This window comes from Cylas formicarius, unplaced genomic scaffold (genome assembly GCF_029955315.1).
Source record: "Cylas formicarius isolate icCylForm1 unplaced genomic scaffold, icCylForm1.1 PGA_scaffold_10__41_contigs__length_53128322, whole genome shotgun sequence".
NCBI lineage: Eukaryota > Metazoa > Arthropoda > Insecta > Coleoptera > Brentidae > Cylas > Cylas formicarius.
Window position 1 is genome coordinate 2,541,754 of NW_026844214.1, and position 24,428 is coordinate 2,566,181.

Below are 24,428 nucleotides of genomic sequence, written 5' to 3' on the forward strand. Positions count from 1 at the left end.
TTGTAGACTGGCGAGAAATTCTACTCCGTGCCGAAAAACAGCCAGTCGGTGAAGGTGTGTAGATTTTCCCCCAATACGGAGTTCTTGGTCACCGCGGGTGACGACGAAAGGGCCATCGTTTGGGATGTCGAAACACTGGAGAAACAAGCGTAAGTGAAAATGGACGCCGTCTCTGATTAGCGTGTTTGAGATTTTAAAATCCAATGAAACCTCTAGCGGAAAATATGTTAAGCTACTTCGAAGGTGAAATTTGACATGGTCGCAAGTTTGTCTGGTATGGTTTATGTTGATATTACTTTTAAAAAATACTGTTGAATTTCCCTAACCCGAATCTGCAAGGCACAGAAAGTATGGTCTGTTCATAGATATAATCAAGTGACCAATTGCTTTTGAATGGGATTATCCAAGGGTGGTCATTAACATACAATGCAACAAGATTATTAACTAAAGTTTCAGAATTTAAATTCAGGTGAAATTGTGGTCCGTAATAGAAAATTATTTTTTACCTATCTGTTTTTAATACTCTTTGGTTTGGTATACTACTTAGTTTAAGTTTATTAGTAATCATTCTTATGTCGTGTGTAATACGGCGTGTGTTCAATCGTGCGCGAATTATGCAAAATATGTGCGAGTCTACTGCATCTCAGGAGATGCTCGCGCCCAAATGTACAAACCCAAATGTGAAAACACTATTCGGAAATGGCGACTGGAATATCTAGAAAAGATGAGGATTTACAGAGAACAACAAATGCCGATTATTTACTTGGATGAAACCTGTTTCGACACTTATGATAACCCAGAAAAGGGTGGGTTGACTCAACTGTGTGTAAAACAAACGCGCCATCAAAAAGAGGTAAAAGAATAACTACTTTGCATGCTGGCTCTAAAGATGGTTGGATTCCAAATGGACTTTCTCTGTCTGCGAAAAATATTAAAGATTCTTCTCTGGATTACCATGGAGACACCACCGCTGATTTATTTGAAATTGGTTTAAAAACAAACTAGTTACAAACATTCCTCCAAATAGCGTCATCATTGTAATGGACAATGCACGTTATCACAGTAGACAGTTGACTAAAACCCCTTCCTCATGTGACACAAAAGCAACAATCCAAAACTACATGTATAATAACGACATTTATTTTCACGAAGATTATATCAAAAAGCAATTAATTGAGGTTCTAAAAAGCTTGAACCTACAAAACGAATACGTCTGTGATAATTATGCAAAAAATCTAGGGCATACAGTTTTAAGGTTTCCGCGTTACCACTGTATATTTAATTCCATTGAACATGTTTGGCACCAACTGAAATCTGCCATTCGTCGTAACAATGTTGTTCCCCGTGTTAACTCCAATGTCCTCAAACTTATAGAAACCGAAGTTTCTATCATCTCTCCACAAAGTTGGACAAATTCTGTTAAACATATAAAAAAAAGCAGAATAATCGTATATCCGTATAGCAAATAATATAGAACAAATAATAATTAGAACAGGCGATGATAGCGATAGCGATACTGATATATTATGTGAATAATTTTAAGTAAGGTAATAAAAATAATTTGTAATTTTATTTTAGATTAAAACATAAATACATGCATACATAAATAAATATTGTTTAATATCTTTCTTCACAAAACTCCAAATAATTAAATTCTAAGTAAAGTACGGACCCGTTCGGCCGTATTTCATTATTACAACTTGCCCGGGTCTTTCCTTAATTCGAATCAGTTAGTCACTTTCTTATATATATGAACAGACTTTAGAATTTGAGTTATAGTCCAGTCAAAATAGACAAAAATAAGTCAAAAATTCGCATAGAGCTTAAAATTGGCAGAGACGTTAAATATACCATTATACAAAAATTTTATTCAATTATGAACGTACAAAATTGAGTTTTTTTTTCATTTTTCTCGAAAACACTAAGTTTTATATTGAAAATAGGTCAGACAAAAGTTATAGATCATACAATTCTCTACAAGAATTTTTCAGTGATTTTTTTTCTCGCGACTCACCTCACTCATCATATCACATATCTCATCGTGAGATATCGCGGTTTCCACTATTAGCAATTTAATATTTTACATAATGTAATATACTTGGCCAATTTTTCTTAACGTGGTTTCCCCAGTAGGTATACTTGACGATCTATTGTAATGAAGAAAATTTGTTCAGATCGTATCTTATTGATTGAAAGTATGATAATATTGATAATTTTCAAAGTGAAATAGGTATGTTTTCTTCTAAATATTGTTACAATAGATAATTGTTTACTTCTACTTCAGTAATTATTTGTTCATCTTCATTTTCTTCTTCTTGCAGAATATCTGTTCTAATAAAAAAGGGACGCATCGATTTTCTCTTCATTGGAATCAAATAATTTCTTCTGTTGTACTTGATTCAATATTGGAGCAATTCTGGCCTTGACAATTATTGCATACTGGCAAACAAAATAATCCCACTTTTTGACAGCCACAATTCGTACTACAACCTGTCTTGCAGTTACAGAAAATAGTATTGAGCAGTTTTTCTGTTGATTTCCAACTCCATTCTCGTGGGTTCAGCTCATTGCCTAGCCAACTGTACTGTGTTATTGCTCCATGCAGATTTTACAAACTTCAAATATCTAGATTTATCTATGCAATCATTGGATGCATAAATTAGAGGAAGTACTCCAAAAAAGGACATAAGTAAATGGAAACCTCGAAATATTACTATGAATTTCGATAATTCAGATCTTTCAGGCACTTCAGATACATTTTCTCGAGATTTTTGCATACAAAGGTTGATCAAAAGGAATAATACAATAATCGTGGCCATAAATGTTTGCATCTTCTAAAGCACACAGCAAAAGTTGTGTAAATTGTATTGCATTGTAGTGACTCGCTGGTTGATGAATAAATGAAATCAAAAATTTGTAATATAACCATTCCAACCAGGCAATAATAGATTTTTCAACTTTCCAGAAAATAGCTACTTTTTAAGTAAAGATATTGTTGTATCATTTTCTGCAAAATGTGGCGTAAAATAGGCTCTTCTGCTGTGACTGAACTTTTTGGAGTAATAATTTTAATGATCTAAATGATGGGAAGCGTATTATGACAGTCCAAATTATGTACATTGTTCGAGATTGAACAGGATAACTCTATTAATTTTTTAGACTTAACTATTACGTAAACGCAGAACAAATTTGATTTTTCCATTTACCATAAACCTTCACACAGTCATACATAACAGCTCAAATCACCCATATACACACAAACAGAAAATTACAACAAAGAACTTTATATCATTAAACAAATAGCACTGAACAATGGCTACAATCCGTCCATTATCGATAAAATTATAAATAAAAACCAAATCCGGACAACAGTAAACTCTATTTATCCTAATATAGAACACGAACAATTTAAAACAATTACATACATAGGAGAACCCAGTGAAAAAATTTCAAAACATTTGTCAAAATGTGGTTTAAAAATAGCTTTCATAATTAACAACACAATAGGAAAATTTTTAAATAACAGTAAAAGGAAATGTACAAAATCTCAAAAATCAGGTGTCTACAGGTTGAAATGCGGATCTTGTCCTAAAATTTATATTGGACAAACAGGTACATCCTTCAAGAAACGCATTAACGAACATAAAAGAGCGTTTGAAAACAATAGTCTAGATTCTAATTATGCGACACACTTCAACACAGAAAAACACATTTTTGACGACAATTTTGATATTTTACATACAGTCACAAAAAGTAAAAAATTTATTTGAAGCTATTGAGATTAACAAAATGAAATCGAATGTATTGCTTAACGATCAATTAGATTTAAATACCTCTCCTTTATTAAACTTAAATTCTCACAACAACATTAATTAAGGTTTTATGGTCATTTTTCGGTATATATAGTAGCAGGTAGTTTTTAAATATTACATTTGATAAACACAAGGTGTTGTCGAAACCATTGTCATGTGAATTTCGTGAAAATCTGAACTTTCAGTTCTTATTTATTTTGAATTCAACGGCACACCTTTTCTAATAATCCTAGTTAATTAATTTTCAACCCGAAATGCCAGTAGTATCCAGTAGGGTCATTTCTCTAGCAGTTTTTAATAATATTCTTGGATCTGTCGGAAGATTAGGATTTCTTTCATTCAAAATACAAAAAATCTCAATTAACTTAACTTAAATTGTATTGAAGGTAAATTTCCAGAACAACTATAAAATCTTGTTATAAAGCTCTTACAAAAGATAAAATTTTATTTTTATTATGGTATCCTGCACTCCCAACAAAATCATTTTCGAATAATTATAAAATAAATTTAGCTTAAGCATAAAAAGTTTTATAAATATAGATTTGACATTTGATATGAATCTTATAAAAAAAAAATTATTAATCAGTCGCATCAACAACTATAGGGCACCTTAATAAAATATATTAGTTCGGCCAATTTTATTCGCTTTTGCTCTTAAAGGAAGTAACAATAAAGCAAATATATATACTTCGACCAGAAATGTAGTGCTTTTACAACCGACCCCGTGATTAACTTTGCCTACCGTTTCTTACTCCAGCAGCTTCTTATAAAATGCCCTGCCGAGCAGACTCTTCCCCGTAGTCATTCCAGGACCGTCATAGAAATTTATCTGCGTACACCAACATGCGGGATATAAGTATGTTTTTAATCTTTTTCGCCGAACAATTCTTGAAACGTGTACATAAAAAAATTAGTACAAAGTAACAATTTATTACTTATTATTAATATACAAAATATTAAATAATTAAATAAAAATCGTCACTATCGTACTGTTGTCACATTTATTAATTGCTTAAAGCTGATAATTCATTTTCTTCAAAAAAAAAAGTACGTAACAACTCTTTGGCACAACTAATGTTTAAGTATGTCAGTACTTTTTTATGCAGGGTTAAAATACTTCACTTCATAAGCGTCGTAAATTATACGCCTAATTAGATCTGCGTGTTGCTCTTTAAAAACTCGCAAAGTACCAGGATCTTCTCTCACTTTCCTCTTGACTATCCCATTTCCAACAATTTTTCTTACAGTTGACTTCGGAACTTTGGTCATGTCACTTGTTTTTGTTGCTGCTAATAAAATTGTAAACATTCAAAACCATTTGTTTAGCATTCGAAGACGAATGGATCCGTTTTTCGTCTTCTAAATTGTCATTAGGTACGACTACCATCTCCACTTCGTCTTCATATTCTGCGTTGTTTTCCATGTCTTCTTCTAATAGGGAAACAGCTGCTTCTTTCCACGGTCTCCACAGTGTTAAAAACCAGGAACCCTCAAAAAATGTTTAATTGTATGATTCTAATAAATATTTATCTGTATCTGTAAATATTTATCTGTATCGATATAATCGATAGTCTTAAAAAAGACTGTTGTTGTTTACAAATCGAAGAACTATCTAGAAGACACAAATATACAAGAAGAAGAATGTTTTTAATCGACAGGCACATGAAACAAAAATAATTATTTTCAACCTTACCTGTTTGATAAATACAGTACAGGTACTTAGCTTTACCCTTTGGACATTCCAGTGAAAACAGCCTCGCATTGTCAATGCTCGAGAATCAGGTACATATATACGTACTTATTGGAAGGATCACAGTCAAGTACCTTCGTATTATATACGAACATATTTCAATTCCTACTGATTCGAAAATACCCGCAGCATCAATGCTTAATCAAATTTAAAATGGTCCATTTACGTTTCAAATAAAAATTTCAAGTTTCTACAAATATTCGTTACGGTCCATCTCAGTTAAGACCTACTTGATGCAGAATAGACATCTGTTGGAATGGGTTTTACCACGGTCGTACGGTTAAGGTACTGAAAATACTTAAAATGCAATAAATGCACTATATTTTTGGTCGTATTATAACTAACATAAGCATAAACAGTATATAAACCCAGCGGATTCGTTAATAAAAAAGCTTGTTTTTCATCCTCCAGGGTTTTGGAGGGCCACTTAGATACCGTAACTTCGGCCTGCATATCACCCGACAATCAAACGCTGGTGACAGTGTCCTGCAATGCGGACTTCCGCGTTTGGCAAATAGACCAATCCAAGTGCATTTACGTCAAAGAAGATGCGCACGACTATGGTATCCAGAGTTGCGATTTTTCGGAAAACTTGGAACCCATTCCGAATATCACGTCAGACAGCCAGTCGTACCTGCTTGGTACTTGCGGCAATGACAGTCTGGTGAAATTGTGGCGACTCACCGTACCGAAGGTAAATTTGGCCCTGTCGGCACTTTTCAAGTTTTGTTACGATCGACGCCAAAGATAAAAGACATGCACAGGAGTAGTTATTTTTGCAAACTTGACGCACGCCTATAAAATACATTTTGTTAATAACTAACGTAATAAATGTAATAAAATAACTAAAATTTTCGGTTTCTTTTTGTATAAGGGACAATAAAAAACGTTATTGTTTAGATTAATTTATTTAAAAATTTAAATAACAATTTCAACAAATGGGATAAGGCATATTCCCAATGTTTCACAAACATTGAATGAACTACTAGCAATAAAATTAGTAAAAAAAAACGTTTAAAAAATATAAATAAAAATAATATAAATTAATTAAAACCAAAAATGCATTCATTTTAATCACTCCATGGTTAAGGGTTTCAGGAAATGTAAATATTTTTTCCCTATGTATTATATATATGTATAAGGGACAATAAAAAACGTTATTGTTTAGATTAATTTATTTAAAAATTTAAATAACAGTTTCAACAAAATAAGGCATATTCCCAATGTTTCACAAAAATTTAATGAACTACTAGCAATAAAATTAGTAAAAAAAAAAACGTTTAAAAAATATAAATAAAAATAATATAAATTAATTAAAACCAAAAATGCATTCATTTTAATCACTTGATGGTTAAGGGTTTCAGGAAATGCAAATATTTTTTCCCTATTTTCTGAAAGTAGCGTATTTGATATACCTTGTTTTTTTTTTTCATTTTTTGATCGAATTTGTTCAGCAATCAATAGACCATTTACGAAATGGAAGTTTAGATCACACAATCTCGCAGGCCACAGAATGGGCCCTCTAACTTCAACATTTAAAATAAAGCCAAGGATCATTTAATATTTTAATTTTAATATTTTTGATTTTTTTTTTCAAAACTTCTGGATTCCTCCTGGGTCGGTTTTTGCTGAGTCGAAATTGCGACCTTGCCAATTTTGATACACTACAGCATGAGGATTTTCTGTACTTTTACGATAAGAATTGCATTTGTTAAATATAGAACTAGAATTAGAAAATTAATGTTCTCATTGCAATTTCCCATAAACCAGCTGCAAAATTGTCTTTTACCCACATGGCCTTCATACAATTAGTGGACTTTTCTGGTAAGATATGGCTTTACTTTATGTTTCTTTAAAGTAGTCAAAACTTTAGTTTTCCCAGCATTTATTGTCTTAGCTGGTGCCCGTGCCCAGATTTTCCAATGGCTCTCCAATTATGTTCAGTTTCTGGATTTCCTGTTCTTCATTTAAATTGTTTTGATTTTGCCTTGGCTTTCTGAATCTTTCGCTGAAAAGGCCTCGAAAATGATATTTTTTAAGACCATAGCCACCTATGATTGCCATATAAAATGGGAAAGTTTTGTACATTTGTGAAAAAACATTTTTCTTAGCCTACATCCCTACTATCAATCACAAAACTGTCACCTAAATTGGAATGTTCAAATCGCATATGTTGTGAAAAAGATTAGGGTACTTTTATCAAGCACCTATCATGCACTTGTTGAAACCCATATTAGATATAGTATAACAGCCCCTAAGCGGCCCATCGGCCAATTTTACAGCGGACTTACTAAGCTACAATAGAAAAGCCGTAAGAATAATGGTAGGTCTGCTGACGGGCCCCTGTAGGCTTAAGAGGCATCTAAGCCTGATAGAAGTGGAAGAAAACACAGAATGTAGATTCTGTCAGGAAGAGGAGGAAAGAGCCACACACGTACTGTGCCACTGCGAAGGCCTAGCGAGAGTGCGTTTCCATCTGCTGGGCGATACCAAACCAGAGGCAGAGAGCTATACGAGGAAGCCATTATTAAAGTTGTGGAGTCTGGTTAGAGAGACGAATCTGGATAAAGCCCTATAGCTATGGAAAGAGCCACAATAGATCCTCTGGGTCGCAGTGACGGACAGGCTGACAGCTAGGTCTCCCAACTGTTAATCTAATCTCTCTAATCTAGTATAACAGTCTGGGGAGGTGCGTATCTTTATCTAATGGATGAATTATAAAAAAATCAAAAATTGATCTTAAATGTAATTAAAGTGCTCTTCCCAACACAAGAATTATATGATTTGCCAAAAGTTCCGGATCGTCGTCAAATATTCTGCCACGATGTGTTAACACGTCAACACAAAAATAAACACACGCTTGAAAAAATCGACCATGAAAACAATACAAGTAACAAACTCAACAAATGTAAGCTGCCAATTCTTGAGAAGACTATAGCGAGATGCCACACATACCTTGCTCCAAAATTGTATAACTGCCTACCTGAAGGTATTAAAAAATTAAATTCTTTAAATTTACTTTAAAAAAATGTAATCTTTGGATATCTGAATAATATGTATTTACATAAAAAACTGAATAAAATAATAGGTAGGAATTAATTTATTCTTTAAATAGTTTTTTTTAAATAATTCATTTAACTGATAATTTTATCTTGTTAGCTCAATTATTATATTCTTTATATCTAATGCAACTTCAGTCAGAATTTGTTAGTTAAGTAATAATTTTAATCCTATCGTTGATTGTTGGTGGTGCTAAAAACAATTAATTTTGTTACAAGAGATTTCTTTAGTGGGTTTGTATTGTATTATATTTGCCTCAGATTCACTGTATATTATTTAATGCTTTGGTAAATATTTGATTATTATTATAATAAAAATAATTATTATTATTATTTATGAGAAAACGAAGAAAAAAAATATAAAAAATCTAAGTATGGCACTGAATTTGCCTTAAAGTAATGCCCTAATAATGTTTTTATCCGAATCCAAAATTTTCATAAATAAATAAGTTATGGGCAATTTTTAAAAGGGCCGAAAATTGAAAAACGGTTGCCGAAGAAGGTAGCCATGCGGTTTTAACCATTAAATGTGTCTCAAAAATCGAACTATTGACATGTAAGTTGATTTTGCTCTATGTAGTTCAGAAATAGGGTTTCCCTGTTAAAACACTCCAATTAAGACAACCCTTTATACTGCCTTCATCAAAATTACATTCCAAAAATACAATGTTGTGTAATATCGTGCAAACTACAATTCGTCTCCAATTTAATATAAACATCTATTACTATTTTTTAAACTGTGATCCACGCTTTTAGACTGTGCAGGTCTTGGATTTTGAAAACCTTGAAATTAAAATTTGGCACTCGCTGCAAGGCCACGGAGGCAACGTCATCAGCGTCAGATTTTCACCATCCGTCGGTGAAATAGTGTGTTCGACTGCGACAGACAGGCAAGCGCGAATCTGGTCGGTTTACGGAGGCCAATGCTTGCACGTTCTGGACCACGATTCGATAGTTACTTGCTGCTCTTTCAGCGCGGATTGTTCACTACTGGCCACGGGTTGCTTAGATAAAACCCTATGGATTTGGAAATTGCCGCAGCAGCTGGTAAGCGCCATCAGGGTAATATTTTTCGATGTCACGTGTTCCAAAAGAGATTCGAAAATAGTTACGGGCTTCAGGGTAATCAATAAATTGACACTTTCGCTTACGTCATCGCGGAATAGGGGACTTGCTCAAAAAATAATATCATTTATCAAAAGCAAGTTTCCATTAAAAAAAATCCAATCACATGAACAATAAATATTGAATAAGTTTATACTTATACCACAGTTATAGTGCTTTTAAAACCGACCCCGTGATTAACTTTGCCCACTTATAGGGTGTTTTATACTTTTACCCGTAACCATTCCAGGACCGCCTTAGGAATTTATCTACCTACACTAACAAGCGGGATATACGAGGTTAGCGCCAAAATTTCCCGGTCTGACATAGATGCAGCTTCGGTATCACGATAAAACATTGTCTCCTTTTAAATATATATCTTGGTAGGCTGCGAAAAAAAAAATGAAGTCTTGCGTCAAATAGTTTTTTATTGACAGCGTTTTAAACAAGACGTGTCCGCAAAAAAAGTAGCAAATAACGCAAATTGAGTATAGAGCAGTCATAAAGTCATAAACTAACCAAAACAAGAATGATTATTTTCAAACTTCTACAAATATTCGTTAGTGTCCATCTCAGACAAGACCTGCTTAATGCACAATAAACATCTGTTGGGATGGATTTTTAAGGTACTGTCAAAGCAATAAATGCACTATAATTTTAGTTGTACAATAGCTGCTCTTAAAATGCGCTGCTAGTGGTTGTGACGTCATACCGTTGTATTTCGATCTAGGCGTACGTATACGGGCATTGACATCACACGTAAAATAACCAATATTCATTGATAGAACGTCGGATTTTAAGTTTCGTTTAATTTTGCACGGTTTGGTGTTTGGTAGTTCTATTAAAGACTGAAAATGGTTGATCCGGGTTTTATAAAAGTACAATCAGACAATCTACCCATACATTAAAAATTGGGAGGACTTCCAAAGCTGTAACAGCTGGCAAGGTGAGTTGTTCTTTTTCTGTCGGGCTGTCAATTAAAAACGTGAGGAAATATATGAAGTTTCATTATTTTTTACCACACATTAGTCTAAACTTTACATAATTATCCATATCTTCCGCAATCCGAAACAAAATTAAGTGTGGGTACCTAACTAATACTGTCACTAGAGAGTTAGTTAGTTATTTCTAAATACAATTAGTATCTAGATATTTTCTTATATTTAGGTGAGTGTGTATGTATTGTATTCTAGGGTTTACTGGTAAAGTAACAAGTTTAACTAATCCTAATTATTTGAAACGATCTTGACAAACGAGAATGTTTGTCCTCTTCGTAGAACAATCCCTCTATACCTCTTCTGCACGCTTTTAGCTATCTTATTCATCGCTATTATCTTCCGGTACCCTAAGGGAATTTTTTTCTGGATTTTTCACAGTTGAACTCGTACAAAATGGAACGATACAGTATTTATAACAATGTAGCAACTCTTATTCCGGGAGTGTAATTAAACACGAAACCGAATTTAAACAATTTACTATTCAAATAAAGTGGGTACCAATATCAAAACGTAATTTAACATGTCACACGTATTAACGCTCGCCAACGGCCATCTTTTTATCTTTCACTGGCCCCCTCTTATTACTTTTATTTGGTGCCCTGTGGCTCACTCTAGCGGGACCGTACGTATCTACTTCAATGAGGGCGCTTTGGTCGACGACTAATTCGTTTATGAGCGGATAAATGGTGGTGAGGGTGTTCATTTGTCGCAACGAGTAGTTTCCATAATACATCCAAGAATTGAATATTCAACGCTTACAAACAAAACTAACGATACAAATTTGGTAAAAAATCGATGAGAAATGCTTAAAATGTCTGTTATACTCGTAACGGGAATTTCATGGTATTTTTTTCAAATTATTTTGGTCAATTGACACAAAAAAATTCGACCGGTCAATTTCACCAACGAGACTTCTCAAAATTAGTGTCCTGTGTTGGAGTTCCCGTCTAGTTAATCTCTACGATAACATTATTTGGTCCACATTATTGTGAGAATACCCTAGGCTGATTAGAATGTCGCCTATATTCTTTAAAATTTACAATTTCGCCCTCCAATCAAGTAGGATTTTGTGGCTGCTTAAAATCTAAAAAAAAAAAACGTTAAACGCAATATTTTTTACCTAAGAACCTCCTACATTCCCCTATTTAGCTGCAGTTAATTTTGTTCCGAAGGTTTTCATCTCCCTCACAAAAATCGTTTCTAACGGCGAACAGTACGACCTATAATCGACTTTTCGATTGTTTTTGATGTAGGTTTTCCAGACCACGGTAGCAAACAAGATACGGTGCCACGCGAAAACGGTTGCCGAGTGGTCAAACGGTGACGTCATCAAGTGGTTGGACGAGATCGATATGTCGGAAATTGCGGAGAGCGTTAGGAATACGTCACTGAACGGCGAAAAAATATTGACGCTGTCTGAAGAACGAATATGTTCGGGACTTGAATTGGGTAACAAAAATCTTTTTTTTTTATTATTTTATGAAATAAAAATAAAATATTGCCCAAACATGTATAAACAATAAATTTAAAGTTGCTGGTATTAGTTTTAGAAGAAAACATACAATACAGTTTACCCATACACAAATAAGCTAAAATTCAGAGGTTATGTAGCTTTTAATTGAATTAAAAAAAAATCTTTTATAGTTCTTCTGTTAAAATGTGTTTAGTAGTGATTTTAAATTCTCAAGGGAACAGTTGTTTTTGAGAGTCGCCGGTATTTTGTTATACAGTTTAATACCAATGAGGTTAATGGGTGATCGAGTTTTGTTTACACGATGATAAGGAACACACAGATGATTTCTGTGTCTGGTATCATACCTGTGAAAATTGAAATTTATTTCTTTATTTTCATAAACATGCACTGATGAAAATTGAAGGGAGAGTTAGTACTTTCACTTTTTTTACATAGTGGCTTACAGTGGTCCTTATTTTGTGCACAACACAGAGTTCGAACAATCTTTTTTGAATTTTAAAGATTCTATCTGCCTCTGAAGAGTCTCCTCACAACAATATGCTATATGATATAATGAAGGTATGGTCTGTTCATAGATATAAGAAAGTGACCAATTGCTTTTCAATGGAATTATCCAAGGGTGGTCATTAACATACAATGCAACAAGATTATTACCTAAAGTTTCGGAATTTAAATTCAGGTAAAATTGTGGTATGTAATAGAAAATAATTTTATACCTACCTGTGTTTAATATTCTTTGGTTTGGTTTTGTTTAGTTTAAGTTTATTAATAATCATTCTTATTTCGTGTGTAATACAGCCTGTGTTGAATTGTGTGCGAATTATGCAAAATATATATCTCAGGAGATGCTCCCGCCCAAATGTAGGAAACACTATCCTCTTGAGTCTAAGGAAGTTATAAACAATGTTTATTTGGCACTCATTGAACGTGGTGTTAGCAAGCAAGCATCTTTAGAAGAAACGGCCATATTGACGAAAATTCCAACATCAACTGTATGGAAAATTGTGAATAATCCCATTTCAGCGAGGAAAAAAAAAGAAACGATGTTGACATTTTCTCGAATGTAGATGAAAGTGCTCTAGATATAATACGGCGTAGAATTTACCAGTTATACAAGGAACAAAGCGTGCCTACATTAGGTATCTTAATTAGGAGGCTTGAAAGAGATGAAATCGGTGTTAAATGTTGCAGAACTACCGTATGGAAGTGTATTCAACACACGGGTTTTAGATTTAAAAACATTGACAAAAGGCAAGTTTTAATGGAACCTTTTAAAATTCGGAAATGGCGACGGGAATATCTAGGAAAAATTAGGATTTTCAGAGAACAACAAAGGCCAATTATTTACTTGGATGAAACCTAGTTTGACACTTATGATACTCCGGAAAAGGGTTGGGTTGACTCAACTGATAAGTGTAAAACAAACGCGCCATCAAAAAGAGGTAAAAGAATGACTATTTTGCATGCTGGCTCTAAAAATGTTTGGTTCCAAATGGACTTTCTCTGTCTGCGAAAAATATTAAAGATTCTTCTCTGGATTACCATGAAGACACTACAGCTGATTTATTTGAAAGTTGGTTTAAAAACAAACTAGTTCCAAACATTCCTTCAAATAGCGTCATCATTGTACTGGACAATGCAAGTTATCACAATAGACAGTTGGCTAAAATCCCTTCCTTATGTGACACAAAAGCAACAATCCAAAACTACATGTATAATAACGACATTTATTTTCTCGAAGATTATACCAAAAAGCAATTAGTTGAGGTTCTACAAAGCTTGAACCTACAAAAGGAATACTTCTGTGATAATTATGCAAAAAATCTAGGACATACAGTTTTAAGGCTTCCACCTTACCACTGCATATATAATCCCATTGAACATTAACTGAAATCTGCCATTCGTCGTAACATTGTTTTTCCCCGTGTTAACTCCAAAGTCCTCAAACTTATATAAACCGAAGTTTTTAACATCCCTCCACAAAGTTGGGCAAATTCTGTTAAACATATAGAAAAAGCAGAACAACAGAATGCGATGATATCGATGATATATTATGTGAATAATTTTAAGTAATTTAAGTAGGTAATAAAAATAATTTGTAATTTTATTTTAGATTTAAACATAAATACATACATAAATAAATAAATATTCTTTAGTATCCTTCCTAACAAAACCCCAAATAATTAAATTCTGAGCAAAGTACGGACCTGTTCGGCCATATTTCATTCTTAGAGCTTGCCCTGGTCTTTCCTTAATTCGTATCAGTTACTCACTTTCTTATATCTATGAACAGACTTTACAAAAAACTCACGACTGACACAATCTAAAACTTTCGAAAGATCCAACAAGGTCATACAGGAAATAAGCTTAGCATCATTAGCTTCCAGAATCGCTACAATTGCTGTCAATGTTGATTTGCCCGAAAGGTACCCGAACTTTATTTTTATCAAAATACGATACAATTATTTCTTTTACCAAAGCCTCAATGATTTTGGAAAAAAAAATTGTCTGCAAACTATCATGGGAAATACACTGTGTTCAAAGCGTCTATTAGAAATGAGAGTCAATACAGATAATACAGAGCCAGTCACGTATTTAATAACCTTAACATTTAGCCCATACACATCTATGCTACTTGAATTTTTCAATACAATACCAACAAAATTGTACTATCCCTCATGCAGTAGTTCAAATGCACCAACAAATCGAATCTTTGTTTAGACGACGAGAAAACTGAAAAACTCGCCACGGAACTGAAGTGGTTGAAAAAGGTGGAATTGCAAATCGTAAATCCGTTGGATTTGCAAATACCCGACGAGTTCCTCTGCCCGATCACCCACGAAATAATGAGGGAGCCTGTGGTCTGCTCCGACGGCTTCACGTACGAGAAGAAAGCCATCGCAGAATGGTTCATGTCGGGCAAGTTTACCAGCCCGATGACCAATGAAATTCTTGCCAGAACGGACTTTACGCCCAACTTGATCGTGCGGGACTCTATCAGGAGGTTTTTGGAGAATGTCGAAGAAGACCAGGATTGAAATGCGAGAAGTTAATATATCAGTAAGTGAAATTGGCAAATGCCTTAACACAAAATTGGTTTAGCTAAATAGAAGCACAATTTCAACTCAACAAATCTGAGATACCATAATGATAATGATGACAAACTTTTCCAAAATTAATTTATCGATCTTCTTCCAACTGGATTGACGATTATTTGACGATGCACACTGTATCCAAATTGATTGTAATCACGAGGTGTTTCAGTTTTCAATGCAACTTTGAATGCCTCGAACAGAATTATGCAACTTTGTAACAATTTGATATTTTTACTTATAATCTTGTGTTGTTTAGACAAACCGGTTTCCAAATATACATGGTTAAAATATAATATTTTATATGGAACATTGTATTTATTTACAAATGTTCCGTATTCCTTCTGCGTCTGTTGATAAATCAAACTTGCTGACGTAAAGTCAATCATCCTGATGGCTTCTTCATAAGTTAACTGAAACTGGCTCCCATTTTACTCTGCATCTGCTTATATAGTCGCGGTTAAGATTGCTAGGATGCTTATAACTTTCTGTAGATTTTCGGATTTTTCATTGGTAGAAGAATAAACTCGTGGTTTAGATGAATAAATATTTGTTTTGTATTTCTTCTGTAAGTATATTATAAGGATTTTTTTTTGTAATTATCATATTGATTTAGTTTCATAGTAAAATCATTCTTTTAAAAAAGTAGTCAAGTGGCAATGTGCAAAATCAACAGTTTAATTAAAATCTTAAAGCTAACACAAAAAGTATGGAGAGTAGGGCTGGCGTTTTTAACGTTTTTCTGGAATGACATTTTGACTTTTTTTGATAGAAGAATTAATTACATGCAAGAATTTTAGTTTTATCGAATAAAATTTGCTGGTGCCAAAAAATCGCCATTTTTTTCGCTACAAAATGGTGAACCGTGCCACTTCTGATATCAACTAACCCTTAAAAACGAATATTATAACAAAAACATAAGTTGCCAATAAAATTAAACGTATTACAGGCTAAATAAAAAAGTTAATAACCATCGTTTACTTTTAGCTTGAAAAAATTAATGATAATAATACAAAAATTGTACACGACTTAAAAAAGTAAGTAAATTGTTTTTTAAGTTAGAGTAAAGGCAACCAAACGAAAGAATCTGGTATTTAGAATTTACATGGAATCTTCGCTTTGTCTTTGTCTGAGAGTTGAAATAATTGAATTGAATTGAATTGTCAGTTTTGAAGAAGGCTGAAAAAAGAAGTGCAAAATCACCTAAAAGTACCACAAAATTAAGAAACTTATTTAAATCAGTTGTATGAGTCGTAGTTTTGTTCAGGTTCGTTTTTAGAAGACATTTTGGAGAAATATTTGTTAAAGTATCGGAAAGTAAGAAAAGAAGATGATGAAATTATCACTTCTAAGTTATATTTACTTCGAAATGCTTGCTAGAAGAATTTGCTACTTTAACTGGTAGTAACGTCTACTACAGTTTTTTCACTTTGAGGTAATTCCGACTTTCTAGTCCAAAGATTTGAAAACTGTATGTTCCCCCCATGTTACTACTAAGTTTAACTAACTGTAACCTATAATTTGTTAAAGTGATTATCAGCGTACATTGTTGTTTCTTACATTGCTGCATCGCGAAATGACGGAAGCCCAAGTTACTTTGAAGTATCTTGTACTATTTGAAATCGCCAGACTTGTGTTACTTTGGATTTTTTAAAGAAGACTTGACCATCATCATTACTACAAAGTAATAAAAACTTTATGTTATAAACACAAGTAACGCAGCCAAGTAATGCGATCTTAGATTAGTATCTTCCGTAATAGCTGATTTCCTCAAAGTAGTCTTGAAGGTCTTCAATCTGATTCTTCAGTCTGACCTGGATGTCGTCCGTAGCCTTGAGATGAACTGCGTTTACATCAATCGCTGGTGGATTAAATATTGGTTGATGTTCATTAGTCTTAGTCCATGTTTATGAAGGCAAATTAACTTCCTTAAACGCTAGGTTGTAGGTTTCGAATTTGCCACAAACCGTTGAAACGATGACGGACCGATATGCTCGATGCACTCGAATTATCCGCTGACAAATCCTACTGACTGCGCCGGACTTAAATGGAATTTCGGATAGTAACAATTCCGTTCCAATACTTTAGAAACTACTTAGAAGAACCGAAACTATAAAGTTTCCCTTTGTAGTGATAATTACTGCGTAATTTCTCTATATGTAGAGAGTAATACAAACTTAAAAGTCGCTTTGAAGGTAATAATTTCGTAAAAAGTTCATTTTTAACCTCAAGGAAGAAATATAAACTCATTGCCTTGACCTTTCTTCAATAAATCTGTGTACACTGTTATTATTATTAAAAAACTTACATTTTCACACAAAAAAACAATCTTGACTTATATTTACCATTTTACCAACTAGTAAAGTTACATGTTTCACTTACCCATTTTTGTTGTGCTCAATTTTCTCTCAAAAAACAAAAATTCTAGGAAAAAGCAGTCCACATAACCCCAAATCAACAGGTGATCGTTCAGCTGTAACTGTGTTACTTTCGAAATAGTTGCCAAGGATACACACATACACATTCGTGGCCAATGAGCGTTCCAGAATCAAAAGTTTCAGAAACTAGTGATTTTTTTTTCTAAACGTACATATATATTAGATATGCTTATGTACTTGAAGATGTTGAAATTCCCATCGCAGTTACTGCAACGTTGATGCTGCTTGGGATATCTGCTGTTAAACTATTACTGTAATTGTAGAATTTCATCGTTGTTCCTAATATAATAAGCAAGCGACTCTAAACCCATACCTATTATTATTATTACTACTGCCAATTTACATTTTTATGGATTAGTCTCCATCAGAAGTGCCATTTTAAAAAGAAAAAAAAAAGAAATGTGTTTCACGATACAGTGAAACACATTTCAGTGAGAACAGTGAGAAGCCCTGTGATTACAAGAAATTTGGGACACAGTGTATAGTACACAACAACAAACAGTAAATTTCTTTAGCTGCCAAGAGATTCTTTCCATTTTCTGACTATCTAAATGTAATAAGAGGCACCTTTCACTCTCTTAAAAAAAAAACCTTCAAAAATACTGAATTACCATGCTTTTGTTAGCACCGGTCATTTACATAGCGTTAGCATGGTTGTTAACATAAATGGTTCCATTCTCTTTTATTTAAAATCCGATACATAAAATTTTTTGATTCAATTGTGTAACTGAACGCAAAAATACAAGAAATTTTTGTCGGAAATGCGAAATTTTCTTTGTCCACACGTTAGATTACTGAAACTACCAAAAGCAACCGAAACTGGAAAAACTTAATTCGCCTCCACGGTTTATTTAATTTGTTTAAATAATTAATAATGATTCATTTAAACAAAAAATATATTTTCAGCTTTTTAACGATCTTCTTACTTTTCAACGTAACAACAATATTTATACAATTTTGCGAGATGCATCCAACTAAATCGAAATAATTGAATAAAAATAAAGTTCCATTATCCACACAGATGAGTGGAAAGCTTACAACAGCTAAAAAAATTGGCAGATAAAATTATCAACTATTTTTCTAGAATTTGTTCGTGTAAATTTGCGCAAAACGCCAAATGTAAAGAAAGTTAAAATCACGAAAGTATAAATATAACTTTATGACATACTAGATATCACAGAGAAAAAATGTAAGTGGAAAAAATGTTCAAGAAGCAACTGCAGAACCTCATATAGATTGAACTCTCATTCCTTCTTTTCAGGTCTAGTAATTGCAAATTAAAGTTTCGCCTTATCCACCCCCCTCATATATGATATATGACGTATGTATGATAAGCGTCAATGAACAATACAGTAGAAATAAATCTGGAAATTGCATCGTGTGTACTGGGCTTAAATGATGAAATTCGTGCCCAAAGAATAGAAGCAGAATTAAATCCAATGGTTAAACTTCTCAACGCAATAAAAAAGGAATCAACAAACTTTATAACACGAATTTCAACTAATTTAAGTTTTGAGAAAGAAAAATTTAACTAATGCCAATTGTTAATAGTTACATTAACATGTATAATTTTTTTTCCTGACAGATTTACGTTTATTTTTTTAAAATTGTATTTAAATAAAGCCTCTTCATAAAAAAATCAATGTTTGTTATGTGGATACTAAATTTGAAGTAATATAAAGAGTCCATAAAAAATTATTGCTATGTTCAGAAAAAACATTTCAAATAATCTAAAGTGTGAAAAAAGGAAATGGTGCTTTTCCGAGAAAAGATACTTGTATTTTGCGTTCAGCTAGATATTTTTTATAGAATTAAATTAAAACATTTTAGGTGCCCGATTTGAAGTAAAATAAAGTTGAACAAACATAATAGTTTTATCAAATATGGAAGTCTTAAAACTGCAATTATTATTATTATTATTTTACAGAGAGGTTGGATCAATTTCACCTTCAACAAATGAAAACTGGTATCCCGCATTATGTTACTAATACCCAGCATTAAGTCGCCGTAACCAATTTGCTAATTGTGCTATATATAAAAAAACCCAACCAAAACTAATTTTTTCCTTTTACAATTAACGTTATTTCAATTTTCTTGTGTCCCCAAAAAGTCATGACCTTTTTAAAGTTGTCACTTTTGATGACAATTCTTTACTAGCCTGTAATAATAATTCTCGTGCAAAAAAACAGTTTGTATTAGAATTTTTCAAAAAAAATACAGGTGTTTTATTAAAAAACGGGCGTTAGTTTATAGCAACCAAAAAAATATGTAGTATAGCGGGATTTTATTTGCTGTTTTAGTATTATAATAACGGTGTTCTTCTATCCGTGCACCTTTCACCAGTATTTTTAATACCCACAATCAAATGATCTTGCCAAACAAAAAATGTGCATTTTTTTCCTTCAAGGTGTCCATCGAAGCACTTCGTTTTTATACGTATTTATAGTAATTAAAGACTAACGAATTGTAGTGCCTTTGGAAACATATTACTTGGTTCTAATCGCAATAAATGTTCTGAAACGAATGTCAAATATACTGTGATAACGTTTTATTGTTATATAAGTGGCACGTGCGCATTTTAATTTGCAACGTTTAGCTTGTTAAAACTTAATGGCTATTTCGAGTTTTCTGCATGAGTTGAAAATTCTATTTTCAACTTAACGTGAGAAGTTCTTATTGTTATATTCCACTCTTGCCACCTTACCAAAAGATGAAAAATATCCCACAAATATTTTTTTTTGTGGCGCCAATGTAAAAGTCGACGTTCTTTCAGTGTATTAATGTTATTACTGCAGTCTAATTCTTCTTAATTTAATGCAATGACGTATATATGGCAGTGTGTTTGAGACTGTCAAAGGTTATATTAAAAAATTCTGAAAGTCGGTTTTTAACTGTATTCTATTAATTTTTCAAAGAAAAACAAAACTTCTGGATTCCTCCTCCGTCGGTTTTTGTTGAATCAAACTTGCTGACGTATCGCCAATCATTCTGTTGGCTTCTTCAGAGCTTAACTGAAACTGAAGTTTGAGTAAGCTGAAGAAGCCAGAAGTTTTGTGAAAAATATATTCAACTAGTTTCCACATGAGTGTTCGACGTTTCTTGTAACAGTTTTTAATTTAAGAATTATTTCACTTTTTTACGAAGTGGAAATCATGTATTTTGACCTTAAGTAAGAGGAATTATACTGTAGCTATAATTATTTTCTACGTGTTGTCTTATTTTGGTAATTTTAAGTTAACTTTCATACACTGTATGTATTGTACCAAAGTTGTTATACAATTTGTATCTAGTTCGAATAAATATTTAACTGGAATGCACCGGGCTTTGCACTCGATTGTGAAAATGCCTTTTATTATCCTTTGATAATTTCATAGAAAAGTAGGCAAATCAACAGAACTGGCACTCGATAACGTGGTCGAGAGAATAATTTGCTGTGATTGCGTATGGTATGTGATTATTGATACCCTCAGCACACAGCCAACTACACATACAGCGGCAATGGAAACCCTACTGGGGCTATCACCCCTCCATATATATCTGAAGGGGAAGGCAAGGTGAGCTACAAGCAGGGAAGATGGATAGATAGATAGATGAATGTTTCGTCACAAAAAATAACATTAAAATGTTTTAAAATAGATTAAATAGAAAATGTGTATATCTTAAAATAAAGTTATACATAAAGGACAATCATATAAGATGTGTATATAACAAACAATCCAAATACATCAATATAACATTACAAACATTTATGTAGAACAAACGCTTCAAATTCACTTAGACCATAAAAAGCATTGGTTGTCAGAATCATCTTAACATGATTCTTAAATTGCTGGGTAGAAAGGTTCTTTAAGCTCGACGGGAGCATATTATAATAGTGTGGCCCTGCATAGCCTAAAGATCTTTTGCAAAATATGTGATTCAGTTTATTCTTTAAGAGATTTTCTCACTGTTACGAGTGTAGGGTTATCTATGTGTTTCTTATGTAAATGTTTATTTTTGTGTGTAACTAGCAGTAATTTAAATAGGTATATACGAGGAATGGTCATTTAATTAGCCTAAGTATTCGTTTTGGTTAGTTTTGGTTAGTTTTAGTATTAGCCTTTTAGTTAGTATTGGCCTCACAAGGCCCCCTTGAGGTGTATCTAAGTTAACATCATATGGATCCGAATATTGGTGGCTTTTACTTGATGAAAATCCATTTATCAAAATAAATAAGAACTAAAAGTTCAGATTTTCACGAAATTATATATTTTAACTTTTTTACACTTATTTTTCTTAGATACATATACATGATCCAATTATTAATAGGCCTATTGAGCTTAGATTCCAGCTTTTCCGATATTATATCCAAATGAGTCGAAAGCGCGCTATAAATCGAAAAACACTCCTACCACTGTCTCTCCGACATCGAGTTGATCATAAATATGTTGGACAAGCTCGATTGTACCACATTTTTGACGACAATTTTGATATTTTACATACAGCCACAAAAAATAGAAAATTCGATTTATTAGAAGCCATGGAGATTAACAAAATGAGGCATTCAAATGTATTGCTTAACGATCAATTAGATTTAAATACCTCTCCTTTATTAAACTTAAATTCTCACAACATTAATTAAGGTTTTGAGGTCATTTTTCGGTATATATAGTAGCAGGTAATTTGTAAATATTACATTTGATAAAGACACGGTGTTGTCCAAACAATTGTCATGTCAAAATATATAATTTCGTGAAAATCTGAACTTTTAGTTCTTATTTATTTCGATTGTACCCGTTATTTTTTCTTGTTTCAAGAAATGCCGAATTCGGTTGTACACTGCCTTCTCTAATATTTTAGATAAGCAACTTGCTACTGTTATAGGTCTACAATTATCGCTTAATGTGCAGTCCCCTTTTTTGAAAACCGGAATCACTTTCGAGTTTCTTAACGCTTCCCTAGTAGGCCTATTATTTGTGAACATCGAATCCACTTTGAATTGCACGTGAGTAGCAAAAAATTTTCCGAATTCGTCTGCTATTACTTTATCTCTGTAAAAAATAACATTTAGTTTAATAATATTCCTATTTATTTTTTTATCTAATGACCGGTTCCCACATTTTTTTAGATTTATTTTCTGCGAGATTTATCTTGTTTATTTACAAGATTTTTCAATATTTTGTAGTTATTGTGTGCAGTCTCATCATTAGAGGATTTTCGACTCCAATTTAGCTCTCTTAATATACACCTATCATTTTTGAGTTTTTCAGAGAAAGGTATAGAATTTTTTTGATTTAAGCTTTGATTATGAATTTTGAAGAGGAGGCTCAATCTGAGGCTGACCTCATGGGAACTTCATTGGTACCAGTCTTTGGAAACCATCTAAATGCATACGCACGACATCCATAAGGATCGCCAGGGATTCTCCACAAATCGGAGCTATCCCCCTTCTATGGACGCTGTTGGAAGATGAGCTGGCTGTCCTCTCATTATGGGAGGAGGTGATTCTAGTTGCATTTGAAGACGTGGTCGTCAAAGTACAACTAGTTTCCTAAAAAACTGATACAGCCTGAAAATTCCGTTTTGTTTCTATACTGCGCATTATAACGTTCAAACAAATCTTCCCTCAATCGACTCCCATTCGTATAGATGAAATCCATTGACAAACATTTACACTGATATAGCCGGCACCTCTATACCTGTGGACAAATCGAGGGTTGAAACGCTGCTGGTTGTCTGGTTCGTAGACTTTGATATTACACGTTTTAGAAGAGTGGAAGATCTTTTTGTCGGAAAATATGTCTCCCAAAACTGCTGTTTTTGCGCTTGATAATTAAGAGTGAAAATAAGCCGTACTTGCTTCTGTTCGGGAGTGAGTGCCGTACTCCGACAGAATTCTTCAGTCTTTGAGTCCGAAGGAGCACCTGCGAACTAACTGCTGTATATCAGATATCCTTTTCCTTTTAAACGTTTCTTATCTCCACCTTTTATTAATGCAAGAAACAGTTATTTTGCTTACACTAAAACTGCGCGACGTGGAGCCATTTTAAGGCTTCCTTTATTTTGTAAAACAATGAAATTTGCATGACAATCACATGATGGCCTCAAAACTGAAAAAAGTGTGTAATGAAACCGGTTTGTACGTGGTTATTGAGAAAAGAGGATTTCTACTACCCTCGAAGAAATCTTGGATAAATATCTAGGAGTCGTCCTAGATAAAACGCTGAACTGGAGCAGCAGATAAACTGGCTGTGATTGCGTATGGTATCTGATTATTAGTACCCTCAGCACACAGCCAACTACATCTACAGCGGTCATGGAGCCTACTGGAGCTACCACCCTTGCATATATATCTGGAGGCGAAGACAAGGCGAGCTACATATGTAGCTCCAACCTCCCATACGAAGTAATCCTGCCAAGCACGGAAGAAGGAGGCTCAATCAAGGCTGACCTCATGGGGACTTCATTGGTACCCTGATTACCAAAGGACAAAATTATCCTTTGATAATTTCATCGAAACATACCAGCAATACATAATATGGATAATTTTCATTTCAATTTCATTTAACAATTTTTTAAAAATTTGATAAGCTTTGTTCTGTTTCTTTTTTAGGTAGCCTCTATAGCGGATGTATAAACACATGTCCGATTTTTGACTGTTTTCACATTACCGCCAATTTTGCAGTATTTCTATTTTTGTAGGCAATACGTTTTTTGAAAAT

At 33.2% G+C, this 24,428-nt stretch overlaps 1 protein-coding gene across 3 annotated transcripts in view; it reads left to right on the top strand.

Moving 5' to 3' along the window:
* The window catches only part of LOC132700099 (WD repeat, SAM and U-box domain-containing protein 1-like), an 81,057-nt gene extending 59,980 nt beyond the window's left edge, over positions 1-21,077 (top strand). For 2 of the 3 annotated variants that reach the window (XM_060667221.1, XM_060667233.1), the window contains exons 9-14: positions 7-149; positions 5,974-6,256; positions 9,378-9,668; positions 11,977-12,172; positions 14,919-15,257; positions 19,655-21,076. In XM_060667221.1, coding sequence (XP_060523204.1) covers positions 7-149; positions 5,974-6,256; positions 9,378-9,668; positions 11,977-12,172; positions 14,919-15,235 — 1,230 coding nt within the window. In that variant the 3' untranslated portion in view covers positions 15,236-15,257; positions 19,655-21,076. Of the gene's footprint in view, positions 1-6; positions 150-5,973; positions 6,257-9,377; positions 9,669-11,976; positions 12,173-14,918; positions 15,258-19,654 lie in introns of all 3 variants that reach the window. The other variant, XM_060667226.1, reaches the window with a different exon arrangement.
* The last annotated feature ends 3,351 nt before the right edge of the window (positions 21,078-24,428 follow it).